At 44.3% G+C, this 19,923-nt stretch overlaps 1 protein-coding gene across 22 annotated transcripts in view; it reads left to right on the forward strand.

The window, feature by feature from the left end:
- Positions 1 to 19,923, forward strand: part of LOC119957355 (gephyrin) — a 671,364-nt gene that overhangs the window by 539,652 nt on the left and 111,789 nt on the right. For all 22 annotated transcript variants that reach the window (XM_038785368.1, XM_038785379.1, XM_038785283.1 and 19 more), the window contains one exon: positions 9,631 to 9,768. In XM_038785368.1, the coding sequence (XP_038641296.1) occupies positions 9,631 to 9,768 (138 nt within the window). The remainder of the gene's footprint in view (positions 1 to 9,630; positions 9,769 to 19,923) is intronic.

A 19,923-nucleotide genomic window follows, 5' to 3' on the forward strand; every position in this document is an offset into this window, starting at 1 on the left:
GCCGGGAACTGAACCTGGGACCCTGGAGCTGTGAAGCATTTATGCTAACCACCATGCTACCGTGCTGACTTAATAGAGGAATTCATATTCCATGGAGCCCATGTGGAGATCTAATGACAATTCCCTGCGTTTTCGTGGCACCATAACAGTAAGTATGAATATCTTGAGGGGTCTAGACACAGTGGATAGGGAGATACTGTTCCCATGGGTGGAAGGGCTCAGAACCCGAGGCCATTGATTTGAGGTGATTGACAAATGAAGCAACGACAACATGAGGAAAAATCATTTTATAATTGAGCAGGTAGGATCAGGGACGCACTGCCTGAAAAATGTGGTGAAGGTGGATTAAATTGTGACTTTGAAAAGGGAATTGAATAAGAAGAAGGGACCTGGAAAGAAAATAAACATACAGGCCTGCAAAGAAAAAGTAGGGTTGTGGGACTTTTTGAGTAGCTTTTACAGAGAGGAGACAGCATGGATATGATGGGCCAAATGGTCTCCTTCTGCACTGCAACTATTCTATCTTTCGATGAATATAATCACGGGAATTTCTGTGGAGTGTATTTCAGGAAGAATGTATTTTAAAAGTGGTATTTCAAAGATATATGGAAATATCGTGTGGACCAACTGGATTTTTTAATCTGTATGCATTGTTAAATTTGCCTTTGTTTAAAATATACACTAGTCAAATAAACAGGAAAGTAGCTGGGACAAAGTACATTTTCATAAGCTTTTTTCGGCTTCGCCTGCTGCTCTGTATATTATTAAATTGGAACACAAGTTTCAACGCTGAACATTTGTTTGAGCTGAACTATCACATAATAATTTATAATGTATTTATATTCGAAATAAAATCAGGAAATGGCACATTTACTAAATAGCTACTTTATTATTGGTCTCCGAAATCGAGGTTAAGGATAAAATACCAGAGAATGAAGGGAAACTAAAAAATGAAACAAGGCAAGGAACCAACTTGACTCATTATATATGTGTATATATATTTTAAATGGTGAAACCAATGTTATTACAGACAGACTGATTTGCACAGAGGACGAAAAGAAGTGTTATAACCCGCATGGGTTTCACAGGATTGGGACAATCCACAACCCCATGGAGCTTGCGGAATACGAGCTCCCCCAATAAGGAGGCAGGGAACCCTTAATACAGTTTATGTGCCTTAGTATAAATAGTGTCGGCACTGTCCGTGTGGAGTTTGCACATTCTCCCGTGTCTGCATGGGTTTCACCCCCACAACCCAAAGATGTGCAGGTCAGGTATATTGGCCACACTAAATTGGCTCTTAATTGGAAAAAAAATAATTGGGTACTCTAAATTTATAATAAAAAACAATAGTGTCGGTCAGGCATCGACTAGAGGAGACTCAGTAGGGAACTACTGGAGCTGAACATAATAGTTAACATGTTAAACAAATGAGTTTGTTTTTCTCTACAACTCGGTGGACTCCTTTCATTGCCCCTTACAAAAAGAAGGAATTGAGGAAATTGTTGATTCATTAACCGTGGTCTTCCAGAACAGACTCGATGTCCCCCCGGATTGTGTTCCATTATTTCAGGAAGGTAGGATAAATATAAGCCTATTAGTATATCATCAGTTATCAGAAAATTAGTAGGGGCAAAGTGACTTGAGCATCGGGATATAGAACATAGAAAAATACAGCACAGAACAGGCCCTTCGGCCCACGATGTTGTGCCGAACCTTTGTCTTAGATTAATCGTAGATTGTCATAGAATTTACAGCGCAGAAGGAGGCCACCCGGCCCATCGAGTCCGCACCGCCTCCCGGAAAGAGCACCCCACCCAAGGCCAACACCTCCACCCCATCCCCACAGCCCAGCAACCCCACCCAACACCAAGGGCAACCCTGGACACCAAGGACATCGATCAAGGGCAATCCATCAAGGCCAACCACCCAACCCGCACATCCCCAGTATCCCGTACATACATATGTATATGTATTATCCAGCCAGCCTGGGTTTGTAAAAGGTAAATCATGTCAAACAAATTGATTTTTTGAGGTTTGGGCTAATGTTCTAGATAAGGGATATTAATTTTTTAGGTATTTTATCCTCCTGCTCCTTCAGATACCATACCCTAAGTGTGCGTGGCGGACTATGGGTCCATTGGGTTGGTCCATTATTAATTTTGGCAAGGTACTGCAATGATTTGCCATTGCCTTCTGCAGTATGGCTGACTATGAAACTCTACCACTCTTACCTCCTGCCATCAGCGTATTGGAAGGATTTGAAGGCTAATAATCAATCCGTTTGGCCACATTATGATCCCACCATCCGTGACCATCAAGTCCTGAAGTGGGACTTGAGCACAGAACTTCTGGCCCAGAGGTAGGGACACTACAGACTGTGCCACAAGGCCTCCTTAGGTATTATTATAGGTTTATAGATTATAGGTTATTTATAGCTGTCAGTCATGTCTCAGTTGGTAACACACTGGCCTCTGAATCAGAGGTTCATAGGTTCAAATCCCACTCCAAGACTTAAGCACAATAATCTAGGCTCACCATCCAGTGCAGTACTAAGGGGGTGCTGCACTTTCAGAGATGACATCTTTTGGATCGGTGTTACACCGAGGCCTATCTGCCCTCTCAAAATCATGTGAAAGTCACATGGCACTATTTTAAAGAGGTGCAGGAGTGTACTAGCCAATATTCATCCCTCAGTCAAGACAAAAATAGATTATCTTGCCATGATCACATTGCTGTTTTTGAAAGGTTGCCGTGCGCAAGTTGGTTGCCACTATTCTTACAACAGTGACTGCACTTCACCAAAGTACTTGGGATATGCAATGGTCGTGAAAGGCTCCATAAACATGCAAGTCTTTCTTTATATGAGGCTGGATTCTCCGCTCCTCGACGCTGAAATCGCATTCAGCGACGTGGCAGAGAATTCGTTTTAGCATCGCAATCGGGAGCGGCGCCGATTTTTAAATTCTCTGCCCCCCGAAAATCGGCGTCCTCTGACGAATTTCCACCACCTCAGGCCATTGCCTGAGGCCCGCCCCGCGATGCTCCATTGCCGACCGGCCAAATTCCCAACAGGGTGGCTTACGTGTGCTCACATCTTCAGGGTTCCTCGCGTGGCAGCTGTAGACTCAGTCCGGGTCCACCACAGTCGGGGGAGGGCCGATCGACGGGCAGGGGGGGCTTCATTCGGGGCTGCAGGCAATGTGGGCTGGCAGTCCGGGTGTGCAAGCGGCCGATGTGGGGCATTATTTTGCTGGTCCATGTCCGCCATGGAGCACAGCCCGGCCACTGCAGGGGCCTTTGACCTGGAAGTGCTGGGGGCCGTATCGGCAGCTAGAGCTGCGAGCTCTATGACGGCTCCCATGAATCTATTGGGCTGGATTCTCCGCACCCTGGCGCCAAAATCGCGGCCGGTACGGGGGCAGAGAATCCATGTTCCCACAAGAAATCGGGACCGCGCCGGTTCAAAGATTGTGTGGGCCCCGAATAGCGGCATACTCAGCCATTCTCCACCCCGACCTGCCGTAGTCCCGACAGCATGGAAATAATGTGCTCCAGCCGGTCGGGATACTCGCGTGGCGCCTGGGGACTCAGTCCTTGGCCGCCCTGGTCAGTGTCGGGCGGATTGGAGGCCAGGAGTAGCCTTATAGGTGGCTGGGGAATGCTTGTGCGGGGGTTGAGGGTCGGGCGCACGGCCAATCGGTGGTCTCTTTTGTGGGTCTAGTTCCGCAGTCTGAGTCCGCCATGGAGTACGGCGCGGCCACTGGAGGCCGCCACCGTGCACATGAGTGGCCTCCGACTCGGAAGTGCAAGAGCCCGTATCTGCAGCAAAAGCTGCGATATCTACCCCAGGTCCCTGCTAGCCCCCATGCAGGGCTGGGAATTCGTGTCCCTTTTATCCAAGTTTTTCAGGCATAAAACGCTACTGTTTTGACACTGGCATGAGTTCATAGTCCCAATAATAGAGAATCGTGCTCGTGGCCTTTAAACGCCTGTTTTCCTGGCGTAAAAGACCACAGTTTTCACGACGGGGTGGGGACTTAGTCCCAAAAACGGAGAATCCTGCCCATGGTCTTCCAGATGGCATTTGACAAGTTAACAAAAATACAAGTGTTTGGAATAAAAGACAACCTATTGCCTTGGAAAGGGATTGGTTCATAGATAAGAGTCACAGTAGGGATAGTAGATATTTGATCAAATTGTCAGTGTGTGATTAATGGTGCCCTCCAAGAATCCCTACCAGCGCTTCAGCTAGACCCAATATTTATAAATGACTTGGACAATGAACTAGAGAGCTGTATCTCTAAATTTGCTGACAGCACTGTATCAATGGCACAATAAATAGTGCAGATGGAAGCCTAAAGTTGTGAAGAAATATTGATAGTTGAGTAGGCAAAATTGGCAGATGGAATTCAATATAGGGTGCGAAATGTAATCTTTATTCGGTGTCTATTGATTATAATTGAGAGTTTGAAATCATCTTGTGGTTACAAATCAAAGTTCTCAAGGAAGCCCCTGCCAGCAGAAGACTTTTAAGAGATATAATTAAACTTAGTAGCTTACAAATGACTTGAACTTCAAAATACAGTAATGGTTTCTTGCTCAAAGCAAAACAGCTTGCGCAGTTTTGGAGTTAGAGTAGAAACACGAAATAAAGATAGTAGATAGTCAAGCATATAGTGTAGAGTGATTCCGGAATGAAAAATGGCTGCCCGGACCTCTATTTTTAAGGAATTTGTTATCAATCTGAGTCAATCTATTCCTACCCCTGTAATATGCTGATTGGTTTGGGTGAGTTTCCAATACATTTGATTTGATGATTGGGTTGTCAGTCTACAATGTGCAACATTATTTCGTTGAACTTTAAAGTTAATATAAATGTTGCATGTAGAATTCTTAAATGTGTATTGGAATGCAAACTCTGCTCTTGTCATTGAACTGATATGTGCTGAAATCTACAACTCCTTTCTTTTGAACAATGGAGAGTTCATATGAATTATAATGTAAATTTGACCCTCAATAGAAATGTTGCACGTACTTCTAGTTCGACTACAAATGTTTCAAATGTTGTGCTTTTATTTCTGCGAGCTATGTGCTTTTGCAAACTGAGGTTATGTGTGATCATTTTTGCAGACTTCTGATGGGATCCATTTTAAAATGATTTTTGAACTGGGCTTTAATATTTATAACAAAATGGCTTAATCAATGATCCTTTTACCTTTCAGAAATAGCAGGTTTCCTTCATCCATGATATGTTTTGGTGTTCTCTAAACCCTGGCCCATAACAATAGCCTAATGGTATAATTAATGTCGTTCGGTGGGTCAAATGGTCTTTTGCGTTGTACATCTTGTAACATCTAGATGTGTTTTGGGACTCAGTAAATAAACTTACTGTTAGCACAGATAGCTACCTGAACCTAGGAGTGATAGAAGCGCAGAAAAAGAGCTAATCTGCTGAGAGGAATTTCAACGTGTCACTGGGGGTCAGGTGAAATGGGAAGAAATGATGGTTTGTAGAATGAAAACAATAGTACTGTTTACAAACCGCTAAATTACTCTAGTTCGATTTAGTTTGAATTCACCAAAGCTGGTAGCTAAATTGCCCCAGGCTGGTTGGCAATTGAAAATGTTGCAGGTTTTCACTTGGGTAGTTTATTCATTAAAGTCAGGCTTGGAGACCCCAGAAATGTGTGCTTTTATTTCAGTTAGGTTACTTTGGGCAAGAGTATGAGCTTGTACATTTTGAAAATAGATATCCACTCTGTTGATGGGGCATTCACATTATCAAGGACAACACTAGAGAGTCGATGAAAAGCAGAATAAAAGTAACTGCGATGACCACATCCCATAATTTCCTCAACACTATGGCTGTGCATCTGAATGTTACAGATCCCGGGACGGGCCTCCCGCGGGCTTCCCAGCAGCCTTTACACTTCGCGGGATATACCCAAGTCTATGAGGCATTGGAATCAGAAGCCCGCCCAAAAGGGGCATGACCAAACGGCACGCGCCTAAGTAAGTTTTCAATCTAATTAAGTGAGCTTACCAGGGATCTACCAGCCTCCCCAGCGAGGCTGCAGCTGGGTGCGATTCAGTACTGGTCCACACAAACATAGACCAGGTAGAATGGCACCCAGTGGTCTCCCGGGCCATTGGCGGCCACTTGGTGGTCAGGGATAGAGGAGGGTGGCCCCCTGCCCCCCCCCCCCCCCCCCCCCCCCCCCCCCCCGAACACCGGCACCTTGGCACTGTCAAGTTGTCCTGGTGTTACTGCCAGGGTGACGCTGCCAATGGTTAGAGCCCGAAGGGGGCGATGTCCATGAAAGGAAGGTGGAAGGGGGGGTTTGAAGGGTGGGCCGGTGCAGGGCAGGTATGTAGGGGCCTCAGAGTTTGGGAGAGTGAAGGTTGAGGGTCCTGGAGAAGGGAGCTGTAGGGGCACGGGGGGCCCAAAGAGGGGGCCGCCCCAGGGACCCCATAGCGGGGTGTTCTCACTTGGGAGTGTGTGGGGTTGTGCCCATGTGTGTAGAGGGTGACATTGCCCATGGGTGGGGTGTGTGGGGGACCACAAGCTAACTTCGGGATTGAGGCAGTCTTTCGAAATGGCAGCCTGATCTCCGAGTTCAGCTCCCAGTGCTGAAAAAACTTTAAAGTCTGGGCTAAATCAATGAAAAATTCCCCAGGGCCTAAAAAAGTGACAAAGGCGCGAACGAATGTCCACACTGAGCCCCAAAAACAGCTCAGTGTGGTGCAACATGGCCGATAGATGCCTGGAGACCTCCGCACCCTGGATCTCGCGAGATGTTGCAATGTAATGGGGGGATCACTTTTGGCCAAATCTGAATATTAAAGTGAGATAATGTGCAGGTTCCCGAGTTACCGAGGCATGCGATAAATCTCCTTCACCTTGGAGATCTCAGACGAGCACCATTCAGTGCTGGTTTTCAGAAACGGGGACCAGATGGGACGGCACTCATGAGGGTCTCCCAGATGATCGGAGGCCCGTAGGTGCATGTTATCTGGGCAGGGTGGTACCCTGGCGCTGCTGGCGCCACCCGGGCACCCTGGCACTCTAGCAATGCCACATGGGTGCTAGGCTGGCACTGCCAAGGTGCCCCGGTGGCACTGCCAACTGACATGGGCACTGCCATAGTACCAGGTTGGACTGCCAAGGTGTCACAGTGACATTTTTTGTGTGCTGGCAATCGGGCCGTGGGTGGCCTGTGTGGGTGTTGAGGGGACGGGGGGGGCGGGGGGGGGGGGGGGGGGGGGGGGGGGTTGCATCGTAGATTTAAAAATGGTGTCCCGATCTCTCACTATACGGAGGAGTTCCAGCGAGTGGGGCTCCTCTGTGTAGAAAACAGGCTGTGTGCAGGCCTCAGCCACGCGTTCCACGCTGAGGCCCCTTATCTAACGCCAGTGGCGTATAATAGCCATGTGCTTCTCTGCACTGCGAGCGCCGAGAAACATGCGGCTAAATTCGCTCACTCTAGGACTTTGTTCTCAATTAGTTAAATCACGCCCTAAGTGCCTTTGATAGCTGTGGAGAACTCACCAGCAAAGCTAGCGTGAAGCTCCCCTGCAAACCTGTCACAAATGAACTTAGAAATGTTTCCGTTAAATTCCACGCATTCTATTTAAAGCGTTCTCTGTGACCAGGATCAAAAGTACTGAAGGTTGTGTTGCCTACCTGATGCTCAGGTTCGGGATATTTAGGGCAGCACGGTAGCATTGTGGATAGCACAATTACTTCACAGCTCCAGGGTCCCAGGTTCGATTCCGGCTTGGGTCACTGTCTGTGCGGACTCTGCACATCCTCCCCATGTGTGCGTGGGTTTCCTCCGGGTGCTCCCGTTTCCTCCCACAGTCCAAAGATGTGCAGATTAGGTGGATTGGCCATGATAAATTGCCCTTAGTGTCCAAAATTGCCCTTAGTGTTAGGTGGGGTTACTGGGTTATGGGGAGAGGGTTGAGGTGTTGACCTTGGGTCGGGTGCTCTTTCCAAGAGCCGGTGCAGACTCGATGGGCCGAATGGCCTCCTTCTGCACTGTAAATTCTATGAATTTTCATCTGGGCTGCAGAGGAGCTTGGAGTGGGAGGGTAAAGATCTAGTTGTCGTAGTCCATGTAGATACCAATGACATAGGTAAACAAGGACAGAGGTTCTGCTCTGTTCAAACGTGTTTTGGAGTTTTTTTAAAAAAGGGTAATTACCTAGGCATAAGGACAGGTTTGGCCCTGGTGGACTGGGCATGAAGACCATAACGCAGGACAGTTGATAGGCCATTGTTTGAGGAGGTATTCAATTATTCCCAAGTAAAATATACTCCAGAGAGGAAGATAGATTGTAAAAGGGGTTAACATCCAAAGCTAAGCAAGAAAATTAAAGGTAACTTGTGTTCTCTGGCTCCCTTGATCATCAATGCATGATTATAACAAGTATTTATTCTTAACAGGTGAGGAGGTAACTAAATCTATGTACAGACAATTATATCTAAATTACTGTAGAGCTAAGGTGAGATGCGACTGTCCTGTTGTCCGTCCTGCTGCGTCTCGTCCGTCATCCGATACATTTGAGTGTCTGTATGTGTGTCTGCTTCTACCTACTGGCAGGAGGTCATACCTGTCAATACGTGTATTGATCATCAGCTATATACATTAGTACTGTTATATATAGTTATATACATTGGTGAAATTATATACAGATATGCATATATGCATCTAACCAAAATAACTTAAAGACAAAAACTAAGGCATACCATATTGCGAAGGCCAGTAGCAGGCTGGGGAGATTGGGAATCTTTTGAAGATCAACAAAGGGTTACTAAAAAGGTAATAAAAACAGCAATGGTAAATTATGAAATGAGGCTCGCACAAATGATAAAAAAGCACAGCAAAAGCTTCTATAAGTATATAAAAGGGAAGAGACTAGCTAAAGTGAATGTTGGAAGAAGATAACGGAGAGTTAATAGTAGAGAACATAGAAATGCTGAAGATGCTAATCAATATTTTGCCTCCGTTTTCACAGTGGAGGACTCCAGTACCATCCCTATAGTAACAGGTAATGAAGAGGTAATAGAAAAGGAGGAACTGAGAATAACCATCATCAACAGGGAAAAAGTGCTGAACAAACTATTGGGATTGAAGGCAGACAAGTCCCCAGGGCCTGGTGGTCTATAAGTTCGGGTCTTAAAGGAAGTGGCAGCCGTTGAGGCCATAGCACATAGCTCCAGTGGAGAGCCCTCTGAATTTCTCTTAGAATTTGGTGCAAAATATAAATAATTAGCTTCTTCTAGCCCTGGAAATTGCTTTTTTTGGAAAACTTCTTCTTTACTGCTCACAGTTTCTCTTTTTGTCCCTTTCTCCCCACATCACCAAATTAAAAACATTGTGAACAGGATTTGAAGAAGTTGTGATTGTTCAGTACAGATTCTGAATTCCTGAATAAGGAATTTATTGAGCACAAGTTTAAAAACACACAATCCCAAAGGGTGACTTTTTCTGATTGTTGGCTTGGCTTTTGAGCTAGTTGAGGAGAACGCGCCGGTTGTTTAACAGCACTCAGTGCTTAACCTTAATTTTTTGATGCACAACCGGCAGAAATAATGATTCTACTAATTCTTTCTGCATCTAGGTCACAGTGCAGTTGACATCAGCAAGGTGGCACGACGACATCGCATGTCTCCATTCCCTTTAACTTCGATGGACAAGGCCTTTATCACGGTGCTGGAAATGACCCCAGTCCTTGGCACTGAAATAATCAACTATCGAGGTAGGATTAAGAATTGTGTATTACGGTTTGTCTTTGAAATCTGTAAGTGAATGGTTGTCTGAAGTTAAATCTAGACCTTAATTTCTTGACAGCTGAATGAGGAGGGAAGATTAAATCTAATTTATTTTATTGCACTTTTTATTTAATCCCGAAGTGATGCCCAACGCTTGACGTTATACATAATGGACTTTCGACACATCTCTAAAGTTCAGCCATCTTTCTCTGGGGTTTCAATGCAACAGAATTTTAATGAGTAATGTGTCATGCTTCTGCCCAGAAACACCACTTGTAAATGCATTACTCAAACCTTTGTACTGCTTACACACCCTCAATGACTTTGAGCAACCAAGAACAGCTAACAGGATAGTTAACTTCTTTCAGTCTTTAAAATTAAATGAGAGTCTGGTGGTTGGTAAAATTCACAAAGGTTAAGAGGACCTGCTGGAGGAGATTTCAGCTACCACTGCATGTTCTGGTTATGTTATGTCCTTTTAGCATCCTTTTCGATTATGGTGCGCCATAATACAATACGACTTCAGCTGAACAATAGACCCACCATTAAAATACTTTCCCTTTACTAATTTTGCCTTATCACAACATAGATAATGGATGATGTGTTTGATTTACAGCCTTATTATTTGAAAAGCCGGTAATGGTAAGGGTGTCATGACCTGCAGCAGGTCAAAAGAAGTAAGATTACTGGAAGTAATGTTTATTGATTGGCCTTCTCATTTGTTATACCCAATAAAAGATCTGTATTTGAAAATATATCATTCTTGGTGTTCCAGCATTTTATTCCTCATGGAACATGACTGGGTGTTCTAATTACTTTTGTCATGTGAGAGCACCTTTAAGAAATGGGTGTTTATAAAATAACTGTAGTGGGTGTACATTTAAGAAATGGGTGTTTGTCAAATGGCTGTAGTGTTGTCAGAGAGTGGGTGGAGCTGGGATGTCTGCTTTTATTTTCGCTTTGGGCTGTCTGCTACAGAGTGTGTTTTAGTTTCGATTTGAGAGCTGGATAGCTGCAGGAAAAGCAAGCAGCTGTATAAGGATCTCTCTGCAATCTAAAGACTGTCTCCAGATCATTTGGGTGATTTCAAAGTGATAACTGCCCTCAGTAGAGAATTTAAACCTGATCTCTGTGTTTAAAAAGGGTCTTTTGTCTTATGGATGTTGCAAGGAAAGATTAAGGGTTACTTATAGAATATTGTATCTGTGGGGATGATTGGTGTTGATAGTTGTTAAGATGTTTACTGTAGGTTTTTTAAATGTTAACTGGTTTCATAAATAAACATTGTTTTAATTAAAAAGTACTTTAGATCTCTGTTGCATCACACCTGTAAAGTGGGCCCTTGTGCTCCCCATAACCAAAATCTATTCAAAGTTATGGGTCAGATGAACTCCATGATACACTTTGGGCTTCTCTAAACACTGGCCCGTAATACTTTACAGTACCAGTTGAAAGCTAGTTCATACTAAGAAGAATCTGTATCTCATTTTTGACTATTCAGCATGAACTATGAACAAAGAAGAATAAGTAGATCCCATACACCAAGTAACATGCTCCATGGGCAAAAATGTTAACAAAGTTTAAAGATGTTGCAATGCAAAAAGAGAGTTGTACTTCTCCAGATTATGAATTACTCTTTGTGGTATTTGTTGAATACCGAAGTGTAGAGGGCATAAAATTGGTACCTTAGAATGATTTATCTGTGATATTTATGTTAATGTGATGTGAAACAACATGAAACATGATTGATTATATCCATTTTGCGCATGTGATGAATTTTACCTGATACTCATTTCCTTCTCCGTGGTTATGTGTTCCTCCAGTGTGAACTGCACAGTTTCCCCAGTCTCCAAAGGCATTGAGCTTGTTCACCCCAAAGAAATCCCCAACACATTGAATGATTCCCCCCCCCCCGCCCCCAATCATTATTTGAATCCAGAAACATCTCCTGGTATCAGTTAGTCTTTTGTCTCATGTGATGAATGTAAGAAATTTTCATTTTATATATTTTTTGCAGTAATGTTATTAAAACCTTGGTTACGACGCTACAGACAGTATGATTATTAAAGCTGTGATTGAGGGGTCATAAAAGTGTGGTAATTATTGATTTTGCAGGTGAAGTGCTCTGCTAATGAAATACTGTTTACCTTTAAAAGACAACTGGGGTATAGATAATTTATGAGGCGTATTGTGTTTAGTCCTGGCGAAACAGATCATGGGACATCTTCTGGGAGGAGACAGAAAAATACCTTATGCTTTGAGTAAAGATGATGTAATTATGTGGAGGAACCAGGTCTGTCTGAAAAGTTAGTTCTTCCTAGTGCTTTAATTTGAACAGACGGGTTTCAGTTTTGGTCCTGCAAGGTTCCCTCTCCAAAGATTTTGCACAGAGAAAAGCAAGTAGAAACCCAGTTGTTAACTTTATTCACAAGTGGTATTTGGACAGTATTGGTTTGCTTAATTGGATTACAGAGGCAGGTTTGGGAAGTGAGTTAAAGTTTCTGCTTTTACTTAATAACTGTTGTTGCTGTTAATTGTAAAGCTATTTCTTTGTTGTTAATGTGATTAGTTCTGTGTTTAAATTAAAGTTTGTTGTGACATAAAAGATACCTATTGGCCAGTATTATCACTCCTGTGGTGCAGGGCCTTTTCCTCATGTTGTATCTGTCCAATTCAGATACTTCAACCAGCTCCTTAATCAAAGTTTACCCAGGTGTCTTTATTTATGAGGAGGACAAAGTGTGGACACAGATCTAATGCAACACACGTTATTAAATATAGTTAACCCGTAAATTACCCACTGTATATGCAAGAAACACCCAGGATTCGACTATACTACCCGCAAAGGTGGCTTGGTAAGTTGTAGATCCGATCCCTGAGTCCCTCGGTTTCTCTTTATGAAGGTGATTCTCGCTGGCTGTTCCTTCCTTGCTTCCTTCTTTCTGGTCTGGTCAAGGTCACCTCACACACTGAGTCTTTGCTGCTGGTGTTTCTGAGATCCTACCTTTATCCCCCTCTCTCCCCATCTTTCCAGAAATTTCACTGGCTTCTGGCCAATGAGGTCCCGGGAGGGAGTCCCAGCAGCCAGTGGTCCAGTTGATGACCGTTTGACAGGCCACCTGAGCCCGCCCCCAAGTGTCCTAACTCTGGTGGTGTGGGCTGCTTATGACCTGTTCCTATAGAAGATAGATAGAAGGTGGTTACTCTGAATGATGGAAAGTCTAGCTCGATGTGGGCTACAGACATAGACCTGTGCATTTCAATAGGATACGATGATCTCATGCTGCGTCTCAGTTGAGTGTGATGATCTTTGATGGGTGATTGAATGGGACAGGCCCAGACATGTTCCAGCAGCTTGACTTTGGATTCCAACAGCCTTCCTGAGGTTTGACTGCAGTATGATTTTTAAAATGCCCAATTCTTTAATTTAGGATATCCAATTTAATTGGCCTTAAAACCAGGCCCTGATTATATTACCACACTCAATTTTACAAATTGCAAATAATTCAGGATCCTAACATCTCAACCCTAAATCACTTCTTCTGCTTGGGCATCAGAAGGTGGTACAGCAAGGTTATATTCAACTTGGGTCATTGGACCTGTTTCATTTGCTAAAGGGCAGAAGTCAGTGACAAGTATAAAACATTGCAGCATTTTTGAAAGTGAGAACAAATTTATATTTTGTTCTGATTTTGTTTCACATTTTCAGTGCAAAATGCATAAGCCACAGCTTTCACTTGGAATAAGTTTGCAATTCTGTTTCAGTAGTGCCAATGAGCCACTCATCCAATGATTGGATTTGTTCCAATTTGTTCTCTGTACCCTACGTAGGAAAAGATTGACAGCTTAGGTTATACTTTCTGAGCCCTCATCTCTGGCATTTTACTGCACCTGCTGCCAACACATTAAGGAAAGTCCAAAACTAATTATTGAAAAGTGCACAATTGCTGTTTTATTAATCCCTTGTTATTTCCATGTTCATTTGTTTATGTCTGAATTACTATATACAGCACCTTAGGAAACATTGAACTTACTGCTACAGTGTTCTTCAAATCTAACAATGAACAGGTAACTTAGCAACTAAGGGAAAGTCATTAATGCACTGCAGCCAATCTTTTTTACTGTCTTTTTGAAATCAGTGATCAAATTAAAAGGCAGAATACATTTGAGATGAATTACCTACTTCTGTTCCTTTGGACAAGGACCCTAAAAATTGGCCGTTATTTAATTGGATTGGATTGGATTTGTTTATTGTCACGTGTGCCGAGGTACAGTGAAAAGTATTTTTCTGCGAGCAGCTCAACAGATCATTCAGTACATGGGAAGAAAAGGGAATAAAAGAAAATACATAATAGGGCAACACAAGGTATACAATGTAACTACATAAGCACTGGCATCGGATGAAGCATGCAGGGGTGGAGTGTTAATGAGGTCAGTCCATAAGAGGGTCATTTAGGAGTCTGGTAACAGCGAGTTAGAAACTGTTTTTGAGTCTGTTCGTGCGTGTTCTCAGATTTCTGTATCTCCTGCCCGATGGAAGAAGTTGGAAGAGTGAGTAAGCCGGGTGAGAGGGGTCTTGATTATGCTGCCCGCTTTCCCCAGGCAGCGGGAGGTGTAGATGGAGTCCATGGATGGGAGGCAGGTTTGTGTGATGGACTGGGCAGTATTCACAACTCTCTGAAGTTTCTTGCGGTCCTGGGCCAAGCAGTTGCCATACCAGGCTGTGATGCAGCTAGATAGGATGTTTTCTGTGGTGCATCTGTAAAAGTTGATACGGGTTAATGTGGACATTCCGAATTTCCTTCGATTCCTGAGGAAGTATAGGCGCTATTGGGCTTTCTTGGTGGTAGCGCGACGTGGCTGGACCATGACAGATTTCTGGAGATGTGTTCCCCGAGGAATTTGAAACTGCTAACCATCTCCACCTCGGCCCCGTTGATGCTGACAGGGGTGTGTACAGTACTTTGCTTCCTGATGTCAATGACCAGCTCTTTAGTTTTGCTGGCATTGAGGGGGAGATTGTTGTCGCTGCACCACTCCACTAGGTTCTCTATCTCCCTCCTGTATTCTGACTCGTCGTTATTCGAGATCCGGCCCACTATGGTCCTATTGTTAGCAAACGTGTAGATGGAGTTGGAACCAAATTTTGCCACGCAGTCGTATGTGTACGGGGAGTAGAGTAAGGGTAGAGTAGAGTAAGTACGCAGCCTTGCGGGGCCCCAGTATTGAGGACTATTGTGGAGGAGGTGTTGTTGTTCATTCTTACTGATTGTGGTGTTAGTTGGAAAATCGAGGATCCAGTTGCAGAGTGAGGAGCCAAGTCCTAGGTTTTGGAGCTTTGATATGGGCTTGGCTGGGATTATGTGTTGAAGGCAGAGCTGTAGTCAATAAATAGGAGTCTGATGTAGGAGTCCTTGTTGTCGAGGTGCTCTAGGGATGAGTGTAGGGCCAGGCATATGGCGTCTGCTGTGGACCGGTTGCGACGGTATGCGAATTGGAGTGGATCAAGGCGTTCTGGGAGTATGGAGGTGATGCGCTTCATGATCAACCTTTCGAATCACTTCATTACAACTGACGTCAGGGCCACCGGGCGGTAGTCATTGAGGCACGTTGCCTGGTTCTTCTTTGGTACCGGTATGATGGTGGTCTTCTTGAAGTAAATGGGGACCTTGGAGTGGAGTAGGGACAGGTTAAAGATGTCCACGAACATCTCTGCCAGCTGTTCCGCGCAGGCTCTGAGTGCACGACCAGGGATCCCGGCCGGGCCCATCACCTTCCGAGGGTTCACTTTCAGGAAGGCCGATCTGACTTCGGAAGCTGTGATGATGGGTATGGGTGAGTTATGGGCTGCTGGGGCACTCAACAGCAGATTGTTGGTTACCTGCTCGAGCTGAGCATAGAATGCATTGAGTTCATCAGGGAGGGGTGCGCTGCTGCCGGAGATACTGCTCAGCTTCGCTTTGTAACCCCTTATGCTGTTTAGTCCTTGCCACAACTGCCAAGAGTCTGTCTCTTGGCATCTCGAATGACTTTGCGGAGGTCGTACCTGGAGAGCGGCACTCCAATTTGCAGACGCCGAGCTGGAGACCCTGATGGACACCATGGAGGAGAGGCGGACTATCCTGTACCCAGGGTGAGAAAGAGACTGCTACCCACCGCCGTACACTGGACCTGGGCGCAGGTGGCAGAGGCCATGGGTGCCTTGGGCCCCGCTGCCAGGACCGGACAGCAGTGCCGCAAAATGCTGCAGGACCTCCTCAGGCCAGCCAGTGTGAATAGGCAGCACCATGCCCCTGGCACTAACCCCGTCCCACACACCCATTGCCCCCTTCCCCAACCCAGAGAGCAACCGGGTCCCACCTGCCAACAGTGTGCACGCTCCCCTCCTGCACCACATGCCAGGACCCATACTGCCGCCATGGCCGGATGACCTGGCCACGGAGTCCACCAGCTGCCCACCCCTGTGCTGCCGTCCATGGGGGATTTGCACCTTCTCCCATGCCTGCAGGGTCGATGGATTGGCCATGTTGAAATTCCCCCTTAAGTGAAGAAAAAAAGAAGTGGATACTCTAAATTTATTTTAGCTTTAAGTCAGTTTAGCTTTAATTCAGAACTAATTGCAACTGACAAGAATTTGGATTTTCTACAACACGGGAAGAATGCTCAGTTTTATCTGCAAGAACTGTTCTTGTATACTGCACTTTCTGTAGAACCTACCAATGGACTGTATGCTCCTACAGTCAGTGCGGATGAAGCATATCATTGGAATTATAGACCTGGAAGGAGCTTGTTCATCTCTCTCTTCATAACAGTAATTTACTGGCTGGAATTCCCCCCCCCCCCCCCACCCCCTCCTACCCACAAACAACCAGGGTGGATTTTCCCACGGAGGAGGCGGCTCGCCATTGGCTGCCGGCAGGAACCTCCTGTCTGGGTGATAGCTATTCCATTTTATATGGCTTGCCAGCCCCGTCGCTTGGGAAGCCACAACGGGAAGGTCCCAGCAGCAGGAAGAGCCGGAATATCCCGTCCACTGTTATTTTTCCAGCGAGAAGCCTTATCAATTTAATACTTCCTTTTAATTTGTTCAGTCAAATGTTTTTGGTTTATAACCTATTGGGATAAGTTACTGTTAAATTGCTGTTCAGTCACATTTTCAGTAATTATAGCTAACTTATGGTTTACACCATTATTAAAATACATTTAAACACACTATGGATTGGACTCCAATCAGGAGGGTAACACAGCATTAAATCTTTTGTGCACAAATCACACATTTATGGTAATATTTAATGTTTTAAATATTACCATAAAATATAGAGTTTGTGCTTTCGATGTGACACTTGCGCAAATTGCGCTCAAAATCTGCCTAATTTTGAGAAGTGATGAGCCAGCGCAATCAGGCAATGTTTAAAACAAATGAAAACAAAATAGTGTGAATACTGGAGATCCAAAATAAAAACAAAGTGCAGGAAAAAGCCAATATGAATCCAGAGTGAATAATGGACAGCCCTGTTTAAAAACAAAAGCATGACAAGAAGATGCCGGCGAACACTTGGCAAAGGAAAAGATTGAAAATTAAGTCAGGGCTCATGCCCTGAAGTTATTCCAGAAGGTTGTATCGTTTCTAATTGTAAGATCCTCAAGCTTGTATTGAGCTTCACTGGAACACTACGAATGTTTTAAAACAATTTTGTCTGGATAGTGTAGTCAGCTCCTTAGTAAATAATTTTTAAAATCATTCAAAAGCTTTCCGACAAATACCTATTAGTGTCTCTATACCCACAAGAACTTAATTCAACTAACTTAATTTTGGGGGCCTTCTGCAAGTTAGAGCAATTAGCAGAAACTCGCAGCGGTGATTAATTGAAGGGGGGGGGTGACAGTTTTGTGGGAGGGGCCTGCGTCTCAGGTAAAAGATCTCAGAAAATTGGATTGTAATATTTTGTACAAAAATGTAATTCAATCTTTTGCAATGCTTACACTGATAGTGGGAGATTACTGTGAAAAATCCAATGGAAAAGAGCAGAGACTCTACCATGATGGCACAGTTTGATGCCTCTGTGATGCCCGTTGGTGGGATGGAGGGGAGGGAGTTCCGTGGGAGGTTCATGTTTTGATTTTTAAAGGACACCCCAATCTTTCAAAAACTTACGTTGCTGGCAAGATGGGCTCATGGCGTCAAAGGACCTGCCCCTTCCATTTTGTTTCACAAAGTATCTCAAAAGACAGTGGGAAGGCATGCGGCAGGCTGCTCACTGCTTTTCCCGCCCGAGACAATACTTTGGAACAAAAATCGTAAAATTCCTGCCAGTATCTGAACGCTGCAGCCAAAGCAAACAGAGCTATATTGCTTAAAATAAGACCAGGACTATGACAATGGACCATGATGTAAGGCTGAGGGAAGACCTCAGTGCAAAATCTTGGATCCATCAACCTCTGAAAGGCCATTATACCTCCAGAGTGGTTGCAAAGGGGGAAACAAGGCAACAGCTTCAGTGTGTTGTGCTGCCAAGCAAATTTGATGCCTTGCATTTGTATTCACTGGAGAGGGACAGACTAACAGAGGATCTGATTCAGGTATTTATTGCAGGCGTCAAATGGGATGTCTGGGGTGATAGGACCGGATAGAAGAGACACAGCGATATATACTGAGAAAATAGGGAGTTTTACTTACGGCGTAATTAATCAGTGGATTCCCAACTCTTCCTCATCCCTACACTGCTCTAATTTCCTCCTCTCAACTCCAGGGGTTTTGTAACAGAGTCACAGGTCTCTCCCGGTCCAATTATTTCCTGCCCTATATCCCAGGGTTACCAACCCTCCAGGCTTTCCCAGGAGTCTCACACAATGGGCAATTGATCTCCCGGGCATTGCTGGGAGATAGCAAAGTTAATCGATCGTTCAGAAACATAGTCAAAATGATTGAACCTAAGTGTAAGGAAACCATGGGTAACTCTAGTCAGACTAGAGTTCATGATTACTGTATTCCGCTTTGTTTACTGAGGCACTCGGGAGAGACTGACGCTTTAGAGGTTGTGCAAAGACCCAGAACGCTGATACCTTGAGAAAAGACCCATGTTATGAAGAAAAATTGGAGAAAGAAGGCATCTGTTGTTATAGAGATCCAAAAAATATTAAGAAGAATGAAAGATAAATATGGAATATTATTTTGAATTAAATTGAAATCCATTTAAAAAAGGAGATGGAGATGTAGATTCAAATCGGATGAAGCTAAACAATCGAACTGATGTCAAGGAATTTTCCTTGATAACATCTGGAATAAACATATCAGAAGAGCAGCAGAGGTGAAAACCCTGGAATATTTCAAGGAGCTCTTGAACAATGCAACGGCAAAATTTTGTTATATTTTTGGTAGATGAGCTCACAGGGGAAAGTTTAAGGAGAAAATTGCCATTCAACCATAGAACCCTTACAGTGCAGAAAGAGGTCATTCAGCCCATCAAGTCTGCACCGACCCTCAGAAACTCTCCCGCTCTATCCCTGAAACCTATAACCCCACCTAACCTTCACATCTTTGCACACTTAGGGGCAATTTAGCATGGCCAATCCACTTCACCTGCACATCTCTGGACTGTGGGAGGAAACCGGAGCATCCGGAGGAAACCCACCCAGACCCGGTGAGAATGTGCGAACTCCACACAGACAGTCACTCAAAGCCGGAATTGAACTCGGGTCCCTGGGCAGTGAGGCAAAAGTGCTAACCACTATGCCGCCGTGCCACCCCATTGAGTAATACTTGACTATTACAATTGATAACAAGACATTGCATTTTATTAGTAGGAAAATACAGGATTAGTTTCAAACCTTGTTGTTTCTTGAGGCACGAAAGGGCTGGCCTCGTCGCTTTGCTTGTTTGCACCTTAATTTAAATAATTTTATTGCAGAATAGTTCCCTGGCAGTCTTGAAGGATTTTGAGCTATGATGCATGCTGCTGTACCAAGTACATTAATCATTTTACCAATCATTATCTTATTGTTTTTAAATGCTAACTGGCCCATAAAGGTGGGCAATAATTCATCCTTTAGTAATTAAAGGATTCTAATAAGGTGACCTGAGAGTCTGTGTGCTACTACTTCATTACAAAGATCGAAAATAAATGTTTTATTATTCAGAACTC

This window comes from Scyliorhinus canicula, chromosome 2, assembly GCF_902713615.1.
Source record: "Scyliorhinus canicula chromosome 2, sScyCan1.1, whole genome shotgun sequence".
Taxonomy (NCBI): Eukaryota; Metazoa; Chordata; class Chondrichthyes; order Carcharhiniformes; family Scyliorhinidae; genus Scyliorhinus; species Scyliorhinus canicula.